Source organism: Ascaphus truei, chromosome 2, assembly GCF_040206685.1.
Source record: "Ascaphus truei isolate aAscTru1 chromosome 2, aAscTru1.hap1, whole genome shotgun sequence".
NCBI lineage: Eukaryota > Metazoa > Chordata > Amphibia > Anura > Ascaphidae > Ascaphus > Ascaphus truei.
The window spans coordinates 354,356,343-354,378,123 of record NC_134484.1 but is presented as its reverse complement, the minus strand read 5'-3'; the positions used below and the strand labels follow the sequence as shown (position 1 = coordinate 354,378,123).

General features: G+C 43.2%; 1 protein-coding gene across 6 annotated transcripts in view; it reads left to right on the top strand.

Moving 5' to 3' along the window:
* The window catches only part of DAZL (deleted in azoospermia like), a 28,742-nt gene extending 7,341 nt beyond the window's left edge, over positions 1 to 21,401 (top strand). For 4 of the 6 annotated variants that reach the window (XM_075586895.1, XM_075586901.1, XM_075586899.1 and 1 more), the window contains exons 4-11: positions 3,088 to 3,139; positions 3,387 to 3,453; positions 3,579 to 3,712; positions 6,615 to 6,695; positions 6,802 to 6,852; positions 7,647 to 7,763; positions 14,518 to 14,616; positions 19,739 to 21,401. In XM_075586895.1, the coding sequence (XP_075443010.1) occupies positions 3,088 to 3,139; positions 3,387 to 3,453; positions 3,579 to 3,712; positions 6,615 to 6,695; positions 6,802 to 6,852; positions 7,647 to 7,763; positions 14,518 to 14,616; positions 19,739 to 19,798 (661 nt within the window). In that variant the 3' untranslated portion in view covers positions 19,799 to 21,401. The remainder of the gene's footprint in view (positions 1 to 3,087; positions 3,140 to 3,386; positions 3,454 to 3,578; positions 3,713 to 6,614; positions 6,696 to 6,801; positions 6,853 to 7,646; positions 7,764 to 14,517; positions 14,617 to 19,738) is intronic. The other 2 variants (XM_075586896.1, XM_075586900.1) reach the window with 2 other exon arrangements.
* The last annotated feature ends 380 nt before the right edge of the window (positions 21,402 to 21,781 follow it).

The window sequence follows — 21,781 nt, the reverse complement described above, 5'->3', positions numbered from 1 at the left end:
CACAGAGGAGTGCTACTGAGCATGGCAATATATATTTAAAACCAGAGACAGAACATGAAACACAGACAGAGCTCAGTGCACATCCAGTGAAACCTATACACGGTACAGTGCCTAAATATATATGTATATATTTGGGGGGTGGGAAGTTTTTTGTATTGGAGTTATTTTTTTTATTTTTTTTGTATATTTTGTGAGGTAGGGGGATTGAGTGGGGTGAGTGAGAAAGTGAGGCGCGGGGAGAGAAATACATGTGAGGTGGGGGGCAGGGATTGAGTAATTGGGGTAGTTGATGGAGAGGTGAGATGGAAAGAAATACATGATATGAGGGAGGAAAATAGAGGGGGCTTACAAGGTGTAAAATGGGGGTGCTCACAACTCTGCGGGGGAGGGGTGGCGCTCATAACTAGTCCTGGGCCCCGGGAAATCTGCCTGCAGCCCTGGTGGATAGTATGCTGTCATCGGCCAAACATTAATACTGAATAATGCATCTTTTAAAAGTGAAAATCTGCATCCATAGAGGTGAAGGCGCACAGCAAAGAGTGGGTCAAAAAGCCAATTTAAAAATATACTTTATTGATCCCTAGAAGAGTAATGGAGGTGCAAAAAACCCTCCTACATGTTTCGTGCACCAAGCACTGTGATTGGTGCACGAAACATGTAGAAGGGTTTTTTGCACCTCCGTTACTCTTCTAGGGACCAATAAAGTACATTTTTAAATTGGCTTTTTGACCCACTCTCCTTGCTGTGCGACTTCACCTCTGTATGCAGATTTGGATTTTCAAGCCAAGTTGCAGCACGCTCAATACACCATTTGAATTGGGGATGCTCCAGAGATGTGAGTAAGAGACTTTATTCTATGCAAATGACATGCAATGTGGTGGTATAGTGTTCCAGGACCCAGCCCAATGAGGTCCTGCACAGGGAGTTTGCTCCTTTGCTCAGTTCCTTCAGGGAATATAGGTCCCCATTAAGGATACCACACCGCAGGATTCTTTACGCAATTATTACCCCCATGGTGTTTTTGGACTCATTTACAATTTTGTACTTATAACGGACCCGGCATTGGAGCGCATGTTCCACACAGAATTCTAGATCTTTTAAAAGTGGTTTAAAGTAGGTTTGGACAATAACAAAATTGTTCCCATAATAATTTAATGTCTTGCAATATATATTCAATAGAAAACAAAAATCAACGACATAAAAAATTGCTCTAGGTCATGGATTGTAAAATATAATTTTAGTAAAAATGCATTTCATTAAATGTAAAAAGCAAATACAATTTAGCATGTTACAAATTAAACCTTTGTAAATTCAATGTATTTTATGCTCTACTCCCCACGTTCCCCATGTGGACATCTTTACTAGAGGCAATATAAGACCAAGATAATTTAGCTTTCTTCTGGATAACCTGGCACTGATCAATTTATAAATATGCTGTTCAGTGTTATGTTCCTTAAGACAACGTTTGTTATAATAATACTTGCCACCAAGTCCATGTTTTTTGTGATCTTGCTAAAACTATTAATGCCAACGTGTTTCCAGGAATATTGGCCTTGTTTTGTATCGTGTGTGTATATGCAAATTCCAATTTTAAACGTTTCTTCCCAAATTTTAGGGTTTCATGTTAGGGAATTTTTTGCCCACTTTTATAATGATGGTTTTGCATAGATGAAACAAAGATTGAGCTGCTATAGTGAAAATGTAGGCTGCAGTAAGAATTTTATTTTGTTAAATACATGGATTTTTTAAATGTGTAATCTATGCCATCTTTTCCCTTTGTTTGCAACTAACAACTTGCTTCTGGTTTGTTTACTCAGGCTGCTGCTGTTCATTCAGTGCCAACAATCCTTTGTTTTTGTTTTTTCTACTCTGCAGGAAGTTCACTAGCTGTTAATGCACACAGTGGCTCAAATAAAGGCTCTGTTTGAAATGAATTTAGTTTAACTTTTGTGTTGAGTCGAGAATTGCATATCCATGTAGAACTTGAATTGGCTCAACATACCTTGTATTCATATATATGTCTTTGCTCTACATTCCTCTGCCTTGATTTTGTTTGACGGTTTAAAATACACACTTTTCTATTCCATTTTCTTGCATGGTTGTGAAATGCCGGTTCCAGGTAATTTACAGGGTTTAATTTTTCCGTTTTTATACAAGTAATCTTATTTGTCAACTAGACGTAGGTCAAACTATATACAAATGGCATAGTTGCCTGCTTAAAGCAGCTGTCTCACATCCCTTAATTGGGGTGGTTTAAAAAAAAAAAATACAACCCTTTTCTGAACATATTGGTTCCCCCCGGAGCTCATCGCTGGTCCTCCAATGTGCGGGGACCCCATCGTTCCCAAGCAGCAAGACTTCTAATGGTTTGACTTTTTTTTTTTTAACTTTTTTTATAGACTAGTCACCAATAGAAAGTGACGCTATAGCTTTCTTTTGGCCATGGAATAGAGCACTGACCCCACGCTCAGTCTGCTCCATGGGGCACATTTTAGCCAGGTGCCATACAGCGGGAAATGGGGAGGGGATCTGGACATTGGGGGACCACAGCAGATCCAGAGAAAAGCTTTTAAAAATGTAAATAAAAAATAATTCAGTCTTCATGTGTATTACTACTTTAAATAGAAGTAGTGTACTGTAGATAGCAGCAGCCTTCTGATAAATACATATATAATGCACATAATTTAATATAAAAATGTGTGATACCTTGCTTAACTTCCCAAGTTTGTCACTGCGACTCATGAAATGTTCTATCTCTTGTCCATCCTAGAAGTGCCCTCATACAGTTCTACAGTGAGTGTTGGGAATATCATTATTCTACATTTTCCAATGTCCCTTAATAAAAGATAAAGGCGACGTGCAGTGCCTATTTGGGTAGCAGAAGTTCTAGTACGGAGGTGCAAAACCTGGTGCTGTCCAAGGGAACCAACATCTTGCAAATATTCATAACCTGTTTCAGGAAGAGGATGAAAGATCACGACGGGGTTTAAATGTAGACGTGGCAAAGTGCTCATGGCCTGTTTGGGAGCTGCATGTGTAAAAAAAAATTATAATAATTTTATGAGCACAATTTTATTTTTTTCTTAGGTATGGATTTGTTTCTTTTTATGATGATGTCGATGTACAGAAGATTGTTGAAGTAAGTTTAAAGATCAAACTTAAATTTACATTTTGGCAAATGTACTATTCTAATTGTCATAAAATATAGCACTTATTTTAGTGTTAACTTTTCAGATTGTGTGAGATTTATATATAAGCTTCGTTGTCCAAAAACCGTTTTAGCAACTGACTAGTTACCCATTTCCATGCTTTTATTACCAGAGAATGAGAAGCAGGAATGGGGTTCAATAAATACTTTTGTAAGGTGAATTCTTTTCCATTTTCAGTCGCAGATAAATTTTCATGGAAAGAAATTAAAACTGGGCCCTGCAATCAGGAAGCAGCAAAATTTATGTAAGTAAATCCCAACACTATCTTTGCCTTCATTTCATGCATGTTAAAAGCCGCCGTCAAAACGTGATTATACGGTATGTATGTGTATGCATACATATAAATTTATTTCTTTTTCCCTACATCAGGTGCCTATGTGCAGCCCAGACCAGTGGTCCTTAACCAACCGGCACCTCAGTTCCACAATGTGTGGAGCAATCAGAATGCTGACCCGTATATCCAGCACCCTCCTATGATTAGCCCAGTTGCTCAGTATGTGCAGGTGAGACGTTCACTGTTTTATTAAAGGAGCAATCCAAGTGCCTTTTCTTAACTTTATATACATACATACATACATACATACATACATACATACATACATACATACATACATACATACATACATACATACAACACCCTGGATTGAAGCAAGGGGTCTGTGGAGTTGCACTCCATTAATTTCCGCTCCAGGTACCTCTTGCTTCCAAATACCTCCGTAGTACTGTAGCTGCTCTGCTACCAACGCTTTAATAATGTTTAAAGTGCCTTCGTCATGCAGGCCAATAGGAAGCCAAACCTGGTCGCAGCTTCCTATTAGGGCACGGGAGCTTTGAAATGTCGCCGTAACATGAACACTAGTAGCAGAGCGGCTACCTGCACCCCCTGCGGAGTTAAGTATCTCTGAAAACTGGGTCACCAGAGCTGAAATGAACGGGGTTCAGCTCTGGAGACCTCCTGCTTCTATTCAAAGTGGATTTTATTTTATTTTTGAGCCTAGATTGCCGCTTTAAAACCCATATCTATTTGTCCCCTATATAAGACAAGAGCACAGAAGATCAAAGTGCAAAAGGTATTAATTAAAACAAATACACATTGGGTGTAAATGTACAAAGATGTTTTAAGACTTGGTTGGAAGCTGCAGGCTTCTTTCACATGTGGAGACAAAAAAACAGCGCACAACGCAAATAGTGAAGTATGAAAGTAACAAGTGTATATTAAAATAGGGGATAAATATTCTGCGTACATCAAGGAATTAGGACATAAACATTGAGTGTGTTAAACACACAAGTTACCACTAGGCGGCCGCTCATACAGGAGTCAGGAGTATGTTTCCCTTGGCAGGCGTCTGGGACAGCAGCTGCAATGCTTTTCCTTCCTAGGAACACCTCTGCATTCGGTCACCGTCTCTGTGGGAAACTCCCCTCTGGTCAGCTGGGCTCCAGACGGATCGAGCAATCTGCAGCCTGCAGACGCACTGGGAGGGTCCCCGGATTGATCAGTGAGGACCTGGGTGGTTCGCAGAGCTCTCCGTTTAGTGCAGCCACAAGCAGGGGTGAACTGGCTGCGAAGTGCCGTCACAGTGGCGATTTCAAAAGTACACAGCAAAAGCGGAAAAAAGTCTCTAAAGTGCCCAAATTGCACACATAGGATAGAGTAGCAATAAAACACTTGGACCAATTACATCCTACATGTTTCGTAGTCACAATTGTAGTCTTCTTTCACATGTATACAGTAAATGCCATTAAAAAAAGCTATAAAAAAAACACATACATAAGAAAATGATTAATTTAGGACCTCAATTTCAGACTGTCACGGCCAAGCCCCTCAGTCACGCGCGTCAACAGAGGAGACATTGCTCAGGCGATAGCCACGCAAACCTATTTCAAGGTCTGGAGACACAAAAAAGAAAAAAGGGGTCTATTGAAAGCACTCAAATGATAATGTGAAACACATACAAAATGAAAACTGCTGATTAAAGAGAAATACAATACACATAGGTAAACCCAAAATATGTAGCAGGCAATATACGTAAGTATGGTAATGCAAATCCAGAGGAAAGAAACTTCCCCTAGAGATGCAATACAAATCAGCCAATCAAAGCAAAAATAATGTGAATGAAAAATATTGCCAGCATCTACACAGAGCCCAGAAATAAATAATAGAAATAAAAACCCTTAGTACTAAACGGCCTAAAGATAACAGCTGTAACCTGGCAGACACAATAAACCAGAGTGAAACAATAAGTAAATATCTGGGATATGCAACGACTGGGTTCACCTTAAAAATCAACAGAGAAAACAAGGGAGAAGGCATGTAGCAATAACTCCCTAATGCTGAAGCTTGATATCAGTATAAGCTAAAGCAAACAGAATGTTAAGTAGCCCAGAGGCTCCGTGGAGCAAATTGCTGTCCAAATACCGGCATCCCACTTCCAGATAAGGTAGGCAGCAGTCACGCACGGTCACACAGGCAAGATAGAGCAGCGTCAGCAGTAAGGCTAAGGCCCCGCTCCCAGAGTCAGCGCACCTGCGCTGCTGACAGGCGGTGCGCTGAGATACACAGACCGCGATCTGCGGTCTGTAGGGAGCGGGAGGTGGGAGGTGTGATCGGGAGGTGGGCGGGAGGTTTGATCGGGAGGTGGGCGGGAGGTTTGATCGGGAGGTGGGCGGTTTGACAGGGAGGGGGGGCGTGGCTTGAGCGGAGGGACCCGCTACTCTCTCCCCCCCCCCCCCCCCCTCCCTCCACGGACTCGGGCTGGAGCTGGAAAGTAAGTTTAAACACACACACGCAGGCACTCATTCATACACGCACACGCACACACACACAGGCACGCACTCATACACACACACGCGCGCACACACACACACAGACAGAGGCAGGCACTCACGCACTCGGGCACACACATACACACACAGATAGGCATGCACGCACTCAGACACACACACAGAGAAAGGCACTCACCTGCTGTCCCTCCACACTCCTCCCCGCTCCCCGAAGCCTCTCCTCCTCCCGAAGCCTCTCCTCCTCCCGAAGCCTCCCCTCCCCATTGGCTCACAGCCACACACGTCACGCGTCAAAGCTAGAAAACACCATTCTCTGGTGTCTCCAGCGGCTGACGCGCTACAGCGTGTAATCAGCTGTGCAGCCAGTGGGGACCGGGACCGGCTCGCGAGGATTCCCCTGCTGGTGGGGAACTCGCCGCCCGCGCCAACGAGCGCAGCGGGACCGAGGCCTAAGGGTCCAACTTGAACAGCAGTCAGCACGGAGCAGCAGTGGGTCACAGAAAAGTGAGTGGTATAGATGCTCCAAATTTCAAGGTCTGTTGTGCCACTGGCCACGGCCTTAGCCTCCACAACTGTAGGATGTTTTCTAATTTAAATACATATTTAATTTTGTTTGTACAGGCATGTCCATACCCAAGCTCACCCCCTGTTATAATCCAGCAAATTCCTATGGGATTCCAGCAACCTGCCTACAACTACCAGGTACAGACTTTTTTCTAAACGTTTCGATGAACTTGTCTTCCATGTCGTCAACGATGCTCAACAAGCTGAGCAATTCAGGCCTTAGAACGTCTATTCTGTTTTTCAGGTGGCACCACAATGGCCAACAGGTGATCAAAGGAGCTATATAATTCCTCAGGTAACAATGGGTTGGGAAAGGGATTTAACATTGTTGTGGTGGCGGACTATCTTTAAAAAAAAATAATAAAAAAAATCTCGTATTACAACCAGCATGCTCAAAGTAATAATAAAAATATATATACATATTTATTTGCTGGATCGCGATTTCAGTCCTCAGTGGGACTTTTTTTCAAGATCTTCAGTATGTGCTTCTGTGTAACATTCACAATCTGCTTCTCTACATGGGTGCTAAGGGGAGATAGTGACAAATCGAATCTTGGGGAAGTCGTCAGGTCTGGGGTATTTCAAGTAATTGCCGGATTTGTGGAGTTTTAGCATGAGCTACCACAATTTGACTGCACTGAGGCTCAAAAAAAGCCAAACATTTATGGGGATGCTGGGTTTAAACTCTAAACTCAACAATGGCTTAGTGAGAATACTGGTATACAGGCATACCCCGCTTTAAGGACACTCACTTTAAGTACACTCGCGAGTAAGTACATATCGCTCAATAGGAAAACGGCAGCTCACGCATGCGCCTGTCAGCACGTCCTGAACAGCAATACTGGCTCCCTACCTCTACCGAAGCTATGTGCAAGCGGGGAGACTATAGAGCCTGTTACACATGTGTTATTTACATCAGTTATGCACGTATATGACGATTGCAGTACAGTACATGCATCGATAATTGGGAAAAAGGTAGTGCTTCACTTTAAGTACATTTTCGCTTTACATACATGCTCCGGTCCCATTGCGTACGTTAATGCGGGGTATGCCTGTAATTCAATGGTTTTACATATGTTTTGTGTGCAGGCATATACGCTGAATTATCACTGTAGTGAAATAGACCAAACAGGGAATGAAATCCTGCAAGCAGAGTTTCCTGTACATGACCCAACAATGTCTCCCTCTGGAACCAGCCCTCAGAAGGTGAGCATGTATTTCTGACATGCTTATAACCAACTGTCCTGTCCTTATGCTTTTTCCTATGGTGCCTCTTCTACCAACCAAAAACTGGACCGTGACATGCATAAGAAGGGAGCTATGCAGAGATTGCTGTGGTGGTGTAACACCGTGCCACATGGCTACGCCACGCGCATACCTGTTTTATTCATGTTCAGTTTCCTGACTGGGTGCATTTGGTGGCCATCCATAATACGGAAGGCAGGCAAAGTAATGAATACTGCTGTAAAACACCACTTCATTTGACTTAAAGCTGTAGCTTGCATTTAAATCTGTTCCTGAACCTCACGTGCTATAGACATGACTACATATAATACAACACCGGAGTACAGGAAGTACAGTTTTGTATTTGTCACGCACTTTTTGGCATGGCAAGTGTGCTACTCTGTTCTGTTTTTGCGTAGCGTTGTAAAAGGTGTGCTAGCGACTGAGAAAAGCGTTTGCTTCTAAAGCATTAGAACACGGCATTGCTAGGGAATCTTGAGGGCTTTGAGTATTTCAGCATCTAGTACTGTATGACTCCACAAGCATGTCTGTGCATATGAAGAGGCCTGGGAGGTTTTGAAACCGCTGCACACCTTATTAAATCTATGAAGAACTTCTCGTTTCGCCTTTTAAAGGTACAGTTCTAGATAAGACCAAATTAAACAAATGCGTGATGTTTAAAAAAAACAAAAAAAACAATTCAAGGCAGTGGTGTGGTTTATTATTATTTTTATTTTTTTTAAATACAGGTTTGAATCGGGGTCTCTGGAGCTTGACCCCATTAATTTCAGCTGAGGAGACACTTTGCTTCCAGAGATGCTTACCTCCGTAGGGGGTGCCGGATCTCCTGCAGCTTAACGCCCCCGGTTACACGGGCCAATGTGAAGCCGCACTGGGTGACGTCACGGCTTCCCATTCGCCCGCAGTGCCCGGGAGCTTTAAAAAGCAGCCGTATAGTGAACCCTGGGGTGGCTACCATCACTCATTATGGAGGCAAGTACCTCCAGAAGCAGGGTGTCCTCAGAGCTGAAATTACTGGGGTTCAGCTCCGGGGGAGCCCCTGCTTCAATTCTATATTAAAAAAATGGAGACAGGAAAAACAACCCGGCTTGGATTGCCTCTTTAAAGCCGGCCAACAAGTTACATTTCAACCCCGGGGACCCCCTGCTTCCCGAGATACCTCTCTGCGGGAGGTGCTGGTATCTCTGCGGGCAGCAGCTCCAGGGCTTGTTGGGGCTAACATAATGGCATCGTTGAATGTCCTGCGTCTTGTGGGACAAAAGGAAGCATGTGTTGCCGTCCCTTGTGGCTTCCTATTGACCTGGGTCACAAAGGACATTTTAAACATTAAGGAGTTAATGTTACCTCTACTGAGGTAAGTGTCTCAGGAGCTGAAATGAATGCAGTTCAGTTCCTGGAATCCCCCTTCAATCCTTTAACTACAAACTAAAATAAACTGCAACTTGTGCTGCTTTAATAGGTTAAAATGGTGTGGGTTTGTTTTTTTAATTTGACAAACTAAATATTTAAGTTTGATTTTTCAAATCAATGCAACTGTTCTAGGGTGAATGTCTGTTTGTTTTTGTTTTAAGCAAAAAAAACATTATGGGGTAAATTTAGTGTCTGCTTAAAATTATGAATTCAATCCCGGTCAATGTTTTCGGTTCTATACAAACTTTATACCTTAAGGCAGGGGAGCGCAAACCTTTGTGCTTCGCTGCCCTGTCTTCCCTGCAGCGTCGCCCGCGCCCCCCTCCCTACCTTAGGGGTCGTGTGACGCCACGTTGCCATGGCGAAGCATCAGAGCGGCTGAATCTGGGTAAGTAAACTGTTCCAGGGGCCTCAAGCGATCTCCCCCGGCATTTCATTTAAATGCCGTGGGGAAGAGAGCGGGGCATCTGCAACAGCCCGCGACCCCCCCCAGCAAAATCTCCAGCCCCCCAGTTTGCGCACCCCTGCCTTGAGGTATAACCACTTCCAATGAGCCTATACGTCCACGACCGATATAGCTTGTAGAACTTGTCACTATTTCCCGTGTCGGCAGCAGCATTAAAAATCTCTAATTTGGATCTCTCCAGGTCCACTAAAGTAAAGTAAATGTTTCTAATTCATGTTAACCTATTTAATTTTGTATAGCTAATGTGTACACACTGTAGCAGGTTTTTTTTTTTTTTTTTTTTTTTAATTTCTTCCACGTCCTCTGGCAGCCATAACAGCTCCTACTTCTAGCTGGGGTAGGACAAGCGTTCTGACGTAGATCTAAAGGATGTGTGGCCTGCTCCCTGGTCTGTTATAGTCCTACCGAAGTTGGGGGAAGGGTGTCTATCTCCTTCTCACAGAGATGGTTTGCTTTTATTCTTTGGAAATGGTATTGCGGATAAGCTGGATGGGTAAGTATTGGGTGCCAGGCTCAGGGCTGCTCCGTGTGGTTGTCTGGTACGCAGGATTCCTCTCCCGCAGCCTCCACCACATGGACCTGGAATTAAACAGTATCTGCCTCTGGAACTCAGCAGCTTTCCAAGCAGCTATTCCCTGTAACTATAGCAGCCTGTACCGCCGGATGAAGCGCCATTTAGGCGCGAAACGCGTTTTGTGAGGTCATCACGCAGCTGTGCGTCATCGTGACGACAATAGCCGGAAGCTGCCATTGTTTCATCTCCACGAGGATGCCAAACTCTAGTTAAGCTGCTTTCCTAATTGCATCTGCCTTATACTTTGCCTACCTTTGTTTCAACTGTGCGTTTGTGGGGCACTGACTAGCCCTCGGACTAGTTTCAGTATCCATTTCTTCGTGGTAGTGTGATCTTGATGAGAGGATGTTTGGATCTATATGATCCTTTCTTTTTATTGTAAAGTTTTAATGTAATTTGTGAATTGCTTTTTGATATACATAAAAATCATTGTATGGCAATTGATTTTTGTTTTCGCTTTTTTCGAGACCCCCCCCCCCTTTTTTTTGTTTTGTAACTGTAGCAGCCTGTCTGCTTTACTCTGCTAGCCACCACTGCCTTGTTCTGCTCTCCCCAGTAGCTATATTGGCTTCTCTGCTCTTAAGGCCGCGCTTATAGTGCCGGCGCCGCTGACGTCACGCTGCGGTCGCTGAAAAAATCAAATTGAAGGGACTTCCAGCGATCGCGACCAAGCCGTCGCGCCACTCCAACTATAAACGCACATGACAGCGTCAATACACTTGTTTTGCCGTCACCGGCACTATATAAGCGCGACCTAAGACTATTCTGTCCAATCTGCTTCAGGGGACCAGAAATCTGAGCAGCCACAGCTGGACTCTCAGGCTGCTAAGCCCAAGAAAGCCGCTGCAAAATACAAATATTGTGCTACCTTCGATGTCCAGATACCAGGCGCTCATCCTAAGTCTGCGTAAAGTGTGTGGAAAATTGCAGAAGACGCTCCTCCTTTAAATAACTTTTGAAATTGGAATCCCAGACTAATTTCAAGCACTCCAGATCTCAAGTGTCTGATCCTGAGAGCCCAAGAGACTCATCTTCTACAGACTGCCAACCTAGACGAGTGGTCCTCTGACGATGAGGTCCAGGAAGAGCATGGGGCATTTAAAGTGGATTTCCTTGAGGTTGATCAATGTAATACGCATATTATTAAAGACCCTAAGGAGAAACTCAGGATCAAGCATTTTTGGGCCGCAAGAACTGTTTATTATCCCGGTTCACAGCTGCATTTCATGCTCGATTAACTCCGAATGGAAATTGGTGGAAAGACGTAGCAATACGACAAAGCGATTTATTAAGATATACCCATTTCAGGAAGACTGCAAAACATGGAGTCCACCTTCTACGGTGGATGCGTTGATTGCACACACAGGAAGACAGATGACCATCCCTTAAGATAGTTCTACTTTTAAATAACCATTGGGTCGAAGTTCTGACAGGGTTGCAGAAGCAATACCTGACTGGGAACAACTTTGAAACCAGCAACTGCCATGGCCAGTATATCCAGAATGGTGGGAATCTGGATCTCCAATTTGGAAGAACAAATTGAAGCAAGAACTTCCAGATTTCGATTGTTGCAGTATTTTTCAAACATCCGACACCATTGCTTTTTTCTTGTGACGCATCCATGGACATCGTCCGGCTTGCAGCAAGATCCTGTGTATGAATTAGCCACTAGGTTGGCGCTGTGGTTGAAGCCTTGAGTGGCAGACATCTTTCAATCTGAAGTTGATATCCCTGTCTTATAATGGTTCTTATCTTTTTGTTAAAGCTTTGGATGACACTATCAAGCTTTCTTGCACAAAGGGGCAATTCCTGCCACAACAAAAGGTCTAGAACATCCTTTGAGACCGCCTAGATGTAATTTTCAGGAGTCCAAATCCTACAGACCAGACAGGCCTTTTAACAAACTGAAGGGCAGCCTTGGTGGTCCCAGCCACTTTTCAGGGCCTGGGCCAGATCAAGCTTCAGCTGAGGTGAGCTGAAGAAGCAGAGCTCCTGAAAATGTGCTGGACCCAGTTGGCAAGATGACGCGAGTTGGGGGTATATGGGCAACGTTTATCTGCCGTTGGGTCTATACTACAGTGTATTCCTGGGTACTCCAGATCATAGAGCATGGTTATGCCCTAGAATTCTTGTCGGGTCCAGGCAGCCTCTTCAGGGAGTCTTGCCAAGCAAGAGACCCGCATTAAGTGGTCAAACTAAGGCAGGCTATTAAAGATCTCTGGTTCGACTCTTGATATTAAACCGTTACCGCAAGATCAACATGGTCAAGGCTTTTATTAAATAGTTTTTGGTTTACAAATAATCAGGGGGTACATAGCAGTATTTAATAAGGGTCAATTTGTTTTTTAAGGATTCAACACTTCAAGATTGAGGCCTTGATGGTGTTCATGTCAGCGGTACAAGAAGGCGATTACTTTTGTATCGATCTGAGACCATATCTCCATTCTGATTCACCAGGCTCATCGAAAATTACTCTGCTTTGCGTAGAAGACACACTTCCAGTTAAAGGCCTTTCCAGTCGGTTTGGCGACCGCACCTCGAACCTTCACCAGTCAGTGATGGCTGTGATAGCCTCAAAACGGCACCAAGACAAGATTTGTCATGCCTCGTCTATTGGCTAATCAAGGCTCCCTCTGAACACCTGGCACAACTTAATATCCAGTTTGTTTGAACCGAGCTAGAGGACCACAGATGGATTATAAACATGCAGAAGAGGAAGACTATTCTTGCTCTGACGATTCAATTTCTTTGGGTCCTGTTCAATACTCAAAGGGGTATAGTATCGTTAACCCCATTAAAAGTGACCTGCATCGTCCGGGAAGTTCACTCTTTCCTAAGAATTAAACATCATCCCACCTCTGGTTTATGTACCTCCATTGGGCTCCTAAACTTAAGTCAGAGGTGGTTCCATGGGCCAAAAAATTCCATGTTACAGGCCGATTTTTTTATTTTATTTTTTATTCGCATGAGGACCAAATTTCTCACACCGCAAGACAGGATTCCTCTATAGGCATCCAAGGGATAGTCTGCTTAGGTGTACCAAGAAGAAGAAACTTCAAAAAGGCAGGTCATTACTCCCTACACATGGAACCTCCTCACCACCAATGCCAGTCTGACAGGATGGGGTGCTTTCTGTCAATCAAAGGAAAAGGTGAATCGTGGCATTATTTAGCCATTACTTACGACGATTCAGCTGCTCTATCGGCATACCACTTCACTTGAAAGGTCGATAGCGAGGTCGAATAACATCGGAATTAATGCCTAAATGTATTATTCTGACGTAAATCCGCAGTGCCTAGATTTGCCTTTTTTTCATTAGATCACTGACAGTAACTGTATCATTCATTTATTTAATGTTGGTGTGCAGCATATACTCTTGTTGTGTTTACTGTCAAGACATACAGTATCAGTCCATGGTCAGTGGTCACTTGCAGAGACCAAATTGCACATCAACGTCCTGGAAATGCATGAAGTATTTTACGCGATCCAGAGAATGAATCAAGCATTTAAGGACTTTCTACTGTTTTGTCGGGCAATATCACAGCTGTAGCCTACATCAACAGACAAGGGTGAAATCGACATATGAAAGCTCAGCGGTCTCCATGATCTTGATGTGGGCAGAACATGCAGTTTGCCATCTTTCAATGACCTATATTTTTGGAGACAAATGTTAAGGCAGACTTCTTGAGCATGCAAGCAGTCCTACCAGGAGAATGGCAGTGGTGCTCTTGAATTTAGTACGTCAATGGAGCCTTCGATCAATGGACATGATGGCATTCAGAGCAAACAAGGTTGCTCACTTTGGCTCCAGATGGCAAGATCCTGAAGCCGCAGTTTGGGCTCCATGTCTCATAGGGACGTTTCCCCCACCCCAGATGTTATGGCTGTTATAGAGGATGCTGAAGAAAAAAGGAAATGTACCTACCGATATTTCAGTTTCTTCAAGTTCTCTATGGCAGCCTACTTTCCTCCCTTTTCTGTAGTTTTGGTTAATTTGTGCATCTTTTTAGGAGCTTAGCAAAACGATAACTGACCAGGGAACAGGCCACACCTCCTTATACCTGCGTCAACTGCACTCCTACCCCAGCTATTGGTTGTATACCAGCTGTTATGACTGCCAAAGAGGACTTGAAGAAACCAAAATATCGGTAGGTATTCCTTTTTTCTCTTAATTGTTTAGCATCTGCACATCTGGAGGGATGGAACCAGATTAGCAATATTGCATGAAGGGCACAAAATATTCACTTTTTAATGGTGTATTTCAGAAGTCTGTGGACAGAAGTATCCAGACAGTAGTATCCTGTTTGTTTAATCCAGAGAACAGACTGCAAAGGTCTTTTGTTTCTCAAGAGGATTACCTTAAGGTACACAATTGACTTTGATTGTATAACATGTTGTATACAAAAGCTTGGCATTGTTCTAGCAGGGCACAACCTTTTACTTTCTTATGGGCTATGTAGCAGTTGGTGTGACATCTTGAGGAAGCAATGTTTCAAAGTACTCAAATTGCAAAGCAAGTTCTGTTTTTCTGTGAAATACATATTCGTAGTAGTTTGACTGTCAGATGGGTTAAGAGGTCCATTGTATACATGTCAACTGAGGTCTCTGCACTAGCTTTGCATGGAGCACCTCAGGTAAAATAACCGGGTCCATGCAGAGCAATATATAGCATTGTGGGAAGCTGTTTTAAATCTGGCCAGAGTAGCTCATACTATGCAATTCCACAAGATTGAGTTGTTGTAAGAGCCTAATTGTTTCTTAGGCTAAGGCCCCGCTGCCTCAGACCACGCACCCGCACTGCAGACAGGCGGTGCGTGAAGAGGCACTTGACTGCTATCTGCGGTCTGTAGGGGGCGTGGCCAAAACAGGTCGGGTGGGCGCAACAATGACGTCGGGGCCATCACACTGTCAGGGGGTTCCCTCGCCTCCTCTCCTCGTTGCAGGGGGTTCCCACCCCCGCCTCCCCCCCCCGTGCATCGGCAGACACAGATTATGAGAGAGTCTGTGGGAGGGAGCAGGGGGGGCTCACTTTGTGCTGCAGCTGCTTTCTCCTCCCCTCCTCCTCTCCTCATTGGCTCACAGCCACACCACGTGACGCGTCGCCGCTTGGGATTACAATTCTCTTGCATCCCCTGGTGGCTGACACGTCACAGCGTGTAGTGAGCCGTGCAGGAATGAGGGACTGGGACCTGCTCGGGAGGATACCATCAGATGGTAAGTAGCGTGCACCGCCGGACGCAGCGGGACCAAAGCCTTAGGCCACATGTCCCCATTCCCCCTTAAGTGTTCTATTGTATACAGCGCCAGAGTGCCACAGACCCAGAGTGCCACAGACCTCGGTTACCTGTACCTGCGATTTGTTTCACATCCCTGATATCTGGAATGGAAAATGTGCTTATCCTACTTTTCCAAATCTTTTTAAATCTTCTGCTTCCCTAGTGGCCAATATCAAAGAGGAAACCCTTACTCTTCCTTTGTGGCCTGCCACTCCTATACTAGATGTTACATTTGTAATGTGTGGAAGTGGCAAGTTGCAATGGAAGAGGAAGGGTTTACGCTTCGATATCGGCCACTGGGAAATCTGGAACAAAGCTTGCAATAGGCATTGAAGATTTTAAAATTTGAGCTGCTGAAACTGTCCCCCCACTGGTCCAAAGAGCAAACAATCACAACCCGTTTCATTTTAGAATTAAATTGCACCAATTATAATTACATGTAAAATGTTTTTATTGGAAGGTGGCAGTGGGGGTTTCTTTTTATTTATTTAAATAGGATTGAAGCAGGGTATCTCTGAAGCTGAATCACGTTTGTTTCAGCTCGGAGGACCCCCTGCTTCCCAAGATAATTACATTGGAATGGCCTGCTGGTAGCAGCTCCAGTTGGGCAGTGTCTGATTTAAAGGTCCAATAGGCCAATAGGAAGCCGCAACGTCATTGCATGCAGCTTTATTGGTCCGCCGTGCCTTTAAACATGATATACCAGCATCGTCTTTTAGAGGCAAGTATCTTGGGTGCAGTGGGTCCCCAGGGCTGACATTATTGTGGTTCTGCTCTGGCGATCCTGTTTTCCACCTAGGGAATTATTTTTAAAGCCGAGTTCCTTTGAAAAACATATTTTAGTTAATCGAGGTTATCCATAATTGCACCTTTTTTTTAACTGCAGTGCCATTTAGCAACATTGTCACGGGAGACCAGGCCCACTACACATTTATATTTAAGGGATCAGTCACAAGGCAAAACAGGCAGTAAAATAAATTGCGGTTTATTCGGACAAGACCTCGGAAATACACAGAAATACAAGAAACAGAATATACACACTTACGGGGGTCTGGGGAAGAGATCTACCCTTTCCTAGTTGCAAGGCGCCTGTTCAGCAAAGGCTTACCTTGATAGGACCTTGGGCTCCTGGACCGAAATCCAGCCTACTGGCTAGGCCTCCCCATGCTTCCACGTGTGAATAGCTCTTTCACAGAAGCATCAGAAGTGAGAGGCCCGCCAGCAGCTGCTTGTCTTCAGACCTCCAACAGGAAAAAGAGAGAGAGAGCTGCTTTTACAGCACGCTCTTATATAGGCTGAAATCCTATCTAAATCATTGAGGGGTGTAATAGCCAATTAAAGCAGGGATTGAATTTACGCATTCACTGATAGGAGGGATAAATTCAAAACTTGCCAATAGAAACCTTGCTTATCAGTTCTGACATCCAGAGCCGTTTTTTCCCTGGCTCCGCTTTGTCTACCAACAGACATCCTGCTCACCAAATGGTTTCCCCCTCTCTGAACTATGGAATCTATGCAAACTAGCTAGCATCTTCCATATGCCTGGGCTTTCTGTATAGAACGTTATACAGTAGTAAACATTAAAACACAATATAAAGTACACTTCCTTACAGAATATACTTTGGGGGAGCCTTATACTTATAAGGGAAATAAATTGGGGAGATTTTGGCTTGGAAACCCTTTCTGAGCTGGGGCATTGAAATGCTAATTCACACTGCCTTTTGTCACCAACCTGGGTTTAAATCACAGGACAAACATAATACATTGCAGTTTTAAAACACAGAGAACCAACATTTGGACACAAGAGCTGACACTCTCAGCCCATACCATATGGTTTCAGGGGCAGCCAGCCGGGCTCCCCCTTTATTAAGGAAGGCCGACACAGCCTATCGTCACAAACATAAGGTGTTGCAGTGAGCACTTTTAGAATACCGCCACTTAGAACATTTTAAAGCCGCAGGGGAGTGTATGTAAGTAGTAACTTCTTTATGCTGGCATTAGAAATAACTTGTGCTAATATGGGACCTGTTAATAAACGCTCACTAATGCAATCTGTTGGTTATTTACAGTGGCGAGAGTGTGTGAACCCCGATGATGATGATGGAAATTCCATAGTATTTCCATGATAACCTTCTTGACTCAAAACCAGGCTTCTTAAATATCCAATTGGGTTTATATTAACCAAATTCCATGTCTTTTGAAACAAAATAATGTATGACTTAAACCTGGGGGTGCAAGATTTTCTGGGGAGGGGGGCAGTTGTAGAGATCTCGTGCTCTCCCCCAAGGCATTTAAATAAATTTCATGGTAACCTAGCGTCAAATGACACGACGTCACATGACCCCGCACAACATTTGACACCAGAGTCAGGGGGTGGCGGGGTGCGATTTGTAGAGCAGGCAGGGGTGCGCACGGGGAAAAGTTTGCACACCCTTAAATTGGGCTATGGCCACACTGCTGCTGAGCACATATGCTTTAGTGGTGGCATCGCAAACTCTCCAAGCATGAGCGCTCGGCTGTCCTGCTAAATTTTGCAAGTGGGTGAGTCATGGCCGGGGCTGTGGCACTGGCTGTGTTCATTGATTGGTGCTGATTGGTTGCTGAAGGGTCATGTGACCTTTCAGCACGCTTGAAAATCAATTTTCACTCTCGCCTAGCTTTGCTAAGCGCGTGCGCACCGCTTGAGCGTGGCCGTACTTATTGGGAATCACTGAAGTGATCGTGCCAAGCGCACTCGGCGACAGCGTGGATGCAGCCTTAGACCAATTAATAGTCCCGATATGTGCAAATGTAAGTGAAATCCTGCTTTTATCTGCTAAATTTAAAGAGGATAATTAGAATCGGATGTTTAAACAAAAAATCGGGTAGATCTTCAGAGGTGAGTTTGGGAGGGTGCCACCCCCACCCTATATGAAGCTTTGCCTTTGGTCTTCACCATACAGGTGTGTGGAAACACGTAAAAAAAAAAATCTGAACCTCAGAAAAGCAGACTGATGCTAATCAGTCAAAGGGTTGCAAAACAATTTCTAGTGATTTTGGCGCTCCACCAATCTACTGTCACTCGACAAATGGAGAAAGTGCAAGATCAGTCGTCCTACCAAAATTTCTCCAAAAGCAAACCAGCAAACCATCCAGGAAGTTGCAAAGAACCCCAGAGTAACATCCAAGGTTTCATGACTCGACTATCAGAAAAAGGCTGAACAGGAACAGTGTGTATGGAAGGACATCCAGCAGGAAACCACTGCTGTCTGGCAAACTTCAGATGGGCAGCAGTGTTTTGTAAAGAGCACATAGATGATCCACAAGACTTTTGGAACAATGTGTCCGGGACAGACTAGTCAAATGTAGAACTTTTTGGCTGCTTTCGAACCGAAGGGATGAGGTTCAACAGTCAAGCATAGTGGTGGGAGAGTGATTTGGGGCTGCTTTGCTGCCTCAGGACCTGGACGGCTTGCCATCATTGACACCCCCATGAATTCTGCATTGTATCAGAAGATTCTAGAAGAGCATGTCAGTCCATCCGTGAGCTCAAGCGAAAGTGGGTCATGCAACAATGATCCTAACACAAGCAGATCTGCAGAAGAAAAAAATCTGCGTTTTTAGTCAGTCCAGACCTAAACACCATTGAAATGTTGCGGTAGGACCTGAATGAAGCAAGCTGTCCATGCAAGGAAGCCCTCACATGTCACTAAATTGAAGCGGCTCTGTAAGGAGGAATGGGCCAAATTCCTCAAAACTGATGAGAAACTGACCAGCAGTTACAAGAAATGCTTGGTTGTCATTGTAGCTCAAGGGGCGCCACCAGGTACTGAATCTAAAGGTTCACATACTTTTTCACACATGGATATTGAATGTTGAATCATTTGTGGATAAATAAATGAAAATCCTTATGGGGTTCACAAACTTTTTCTCGCCACTATGTAATTTCACCATTAACAAGGATTACAAAATTTTTCATTAAATATCAAATGATAAATGCTACAAAGTGTTCTAGTGGTTTTATTGAGGTAACCTAATTACATTGGTTTATTTTTATTTTTTTCACTTATTCAGTGTTTTTTGTGTTTTACAAAGAGTAATTTTAAATGTTAGTTTGTACCTGTAGCATCTGTTGGAATTGCACTAAAATGAGTTACGGGAGTTTTTTACTCCCCATGTTGTGAACCAATTGCTGTTAATATGACGTTTGACCTGTTTTCCTTTTTCCAAGGACAAGAGAGTGCACCAGTTTAGGAGAAGCAAAGCGGTTTTCAAAACTGTCACCAACTGAAATGACACCTATCGGCTTGCTGCATAGTCTGGGCACAGGACGTCCATCATTCACTTTGGGCTTACATTTAACAATTATGACTCATAACACTTAATTTCCCAGTGGAACTGGAGCTTGTCGGGACTTTGTTAGGCAGTTGATGTTGTAGAGTTGAACGTTTCACGTGTTGTTTTTTTTTGTCACATTTCAATGTTTTTGGATAGCTTAGGTTTGAGGCACTTGAGTTGAATATTTAAAGGTTTTGTGTGTTTGCACATTTAGGAGGGATAGCACTTCGTTAACAAGGTTTTTTCACTTTAGTTATGTTGCTGTTTAAATTCTGACAGTTGAGGTTTCACTGTTTTAAATGTATATTAAGTAGTTTCAAATTTGTAGTTGGCATTTAGAATGTAAACCAATTTTTTTTTATTATTATTATTTATGGCACTTAAAACTTTTGTTTTATTTTATTTTTTAACACTTTCTTAGACTTGCCACAGTTTGCGCCTATACACAAGTCCGTCTGCTATCTTAGTCACCGAACCAAATTACAAGTGTAAAAAAAAAGAGCGAATTCGTGTATAGCATTTTGTTTAAATGTTAAATCCGTGCCTTATTTGTGTTCAATGCCCATGTTTGTTTGAATACCTGGAGTTAAAACAGAAGTATCAATTTGGTTTACTAGGAGGCCGTCTCCTTATAGTTGCTGTGCAGTCTTTCTGGGCTATAAATCGTTACTAAAGTTCACAGCCATACTGTACTTAATGCAACAGTGCCACCTAGCTGACCACTTTTTGGTATGTTTCTTATTCGTACTTATGGATGAGATATTTTAGAGTCCTACAGAAATGTTAAGTGCAGGAGTAACTCCTTGCCTCATGCAGGCCTGATTTTAGATTGCTTACAAAACATTTGACAATTAGACGTATATTCTAAACATCTGACATGCTGTAAGCAAATGCAAAATCTCAAGAGGGGTGATACTGAAAAAAAGTCTTAATCTGGCTATCAATAATGATTCAGGGTCTGAATGCCAGTGTTAGGTTACTGGTCTACTTGACCACTTCTTGAAAGTGGTCAGCTAAGTGGTGCATTGATTTCTCCTATTGGAAAGATTTCCCTGCAACGGTTTGTTTGAGACATTGCACTTAATGACTTGTGTGTATCATTCAATTCCAGAAGCAAAATTTGGTTTACGAACAATGGGGAGGGGGAGTGAAATAGCAGAGATTGCTAATCAAATTTCTAAAATTACCAGTTTTTTTTTTTTTTTGTTTAATCACAGAAATATCTTTAAGGAACAATTTTAATAGCAATTATGTAGTTTTTAGAGGCCAGACGTTTTTATTTAATTTTTTTTTTTTTTTTTTTTAGAAAGTGGTTTTGCGTTAAGATTTATAATCCTTTATCATTTTTATTGACTGCAGTCTTAAGAATTGTATATTTAAGGCACATGTACATAGCGTTTCACACCAGCAAATTAATGGCGCTATATAAAGGCATGCATACATTTATAATAACTATTTAAGTTTTATGGGACTGTAGCACTAGGCATATGTGGTGTGATTATGAAACTATTTTCTTGTGACGAATGTATACATAAAAATGGGTACATTGTAAAGGAGATCCTGCCTCTGCTTTTTTTTTTGTGTGACTTCAATGACCATAAATATTAGAGGAGCAATTCAAGCCAGCAATTAAAAAAATAAAATATCTTTAGCATTGAAGCCAGGGGTCTCGTAGCGGAATCGCCATTAATTTCTGCTCCAGGGATACCGCCAAGTAGGTGCCAGTAGCTGCTCTGACTGAGCAAGCTGGGATTTAAAGTTTCTCTCCTGCGTCACATGGGTCAACGGGAAGCTGCACTGATGCAGTCAGTTTCCTATGTGTCCGCAGGGTGCGAGTTCTTGAACCGCAGACATTACGTGATTCCTGGCAGCTGAGGAGAGCTACCAGCACCTATTTTGGGGGTTTGTATCTCCGGAAGCAGGTGGTCCATGGAAC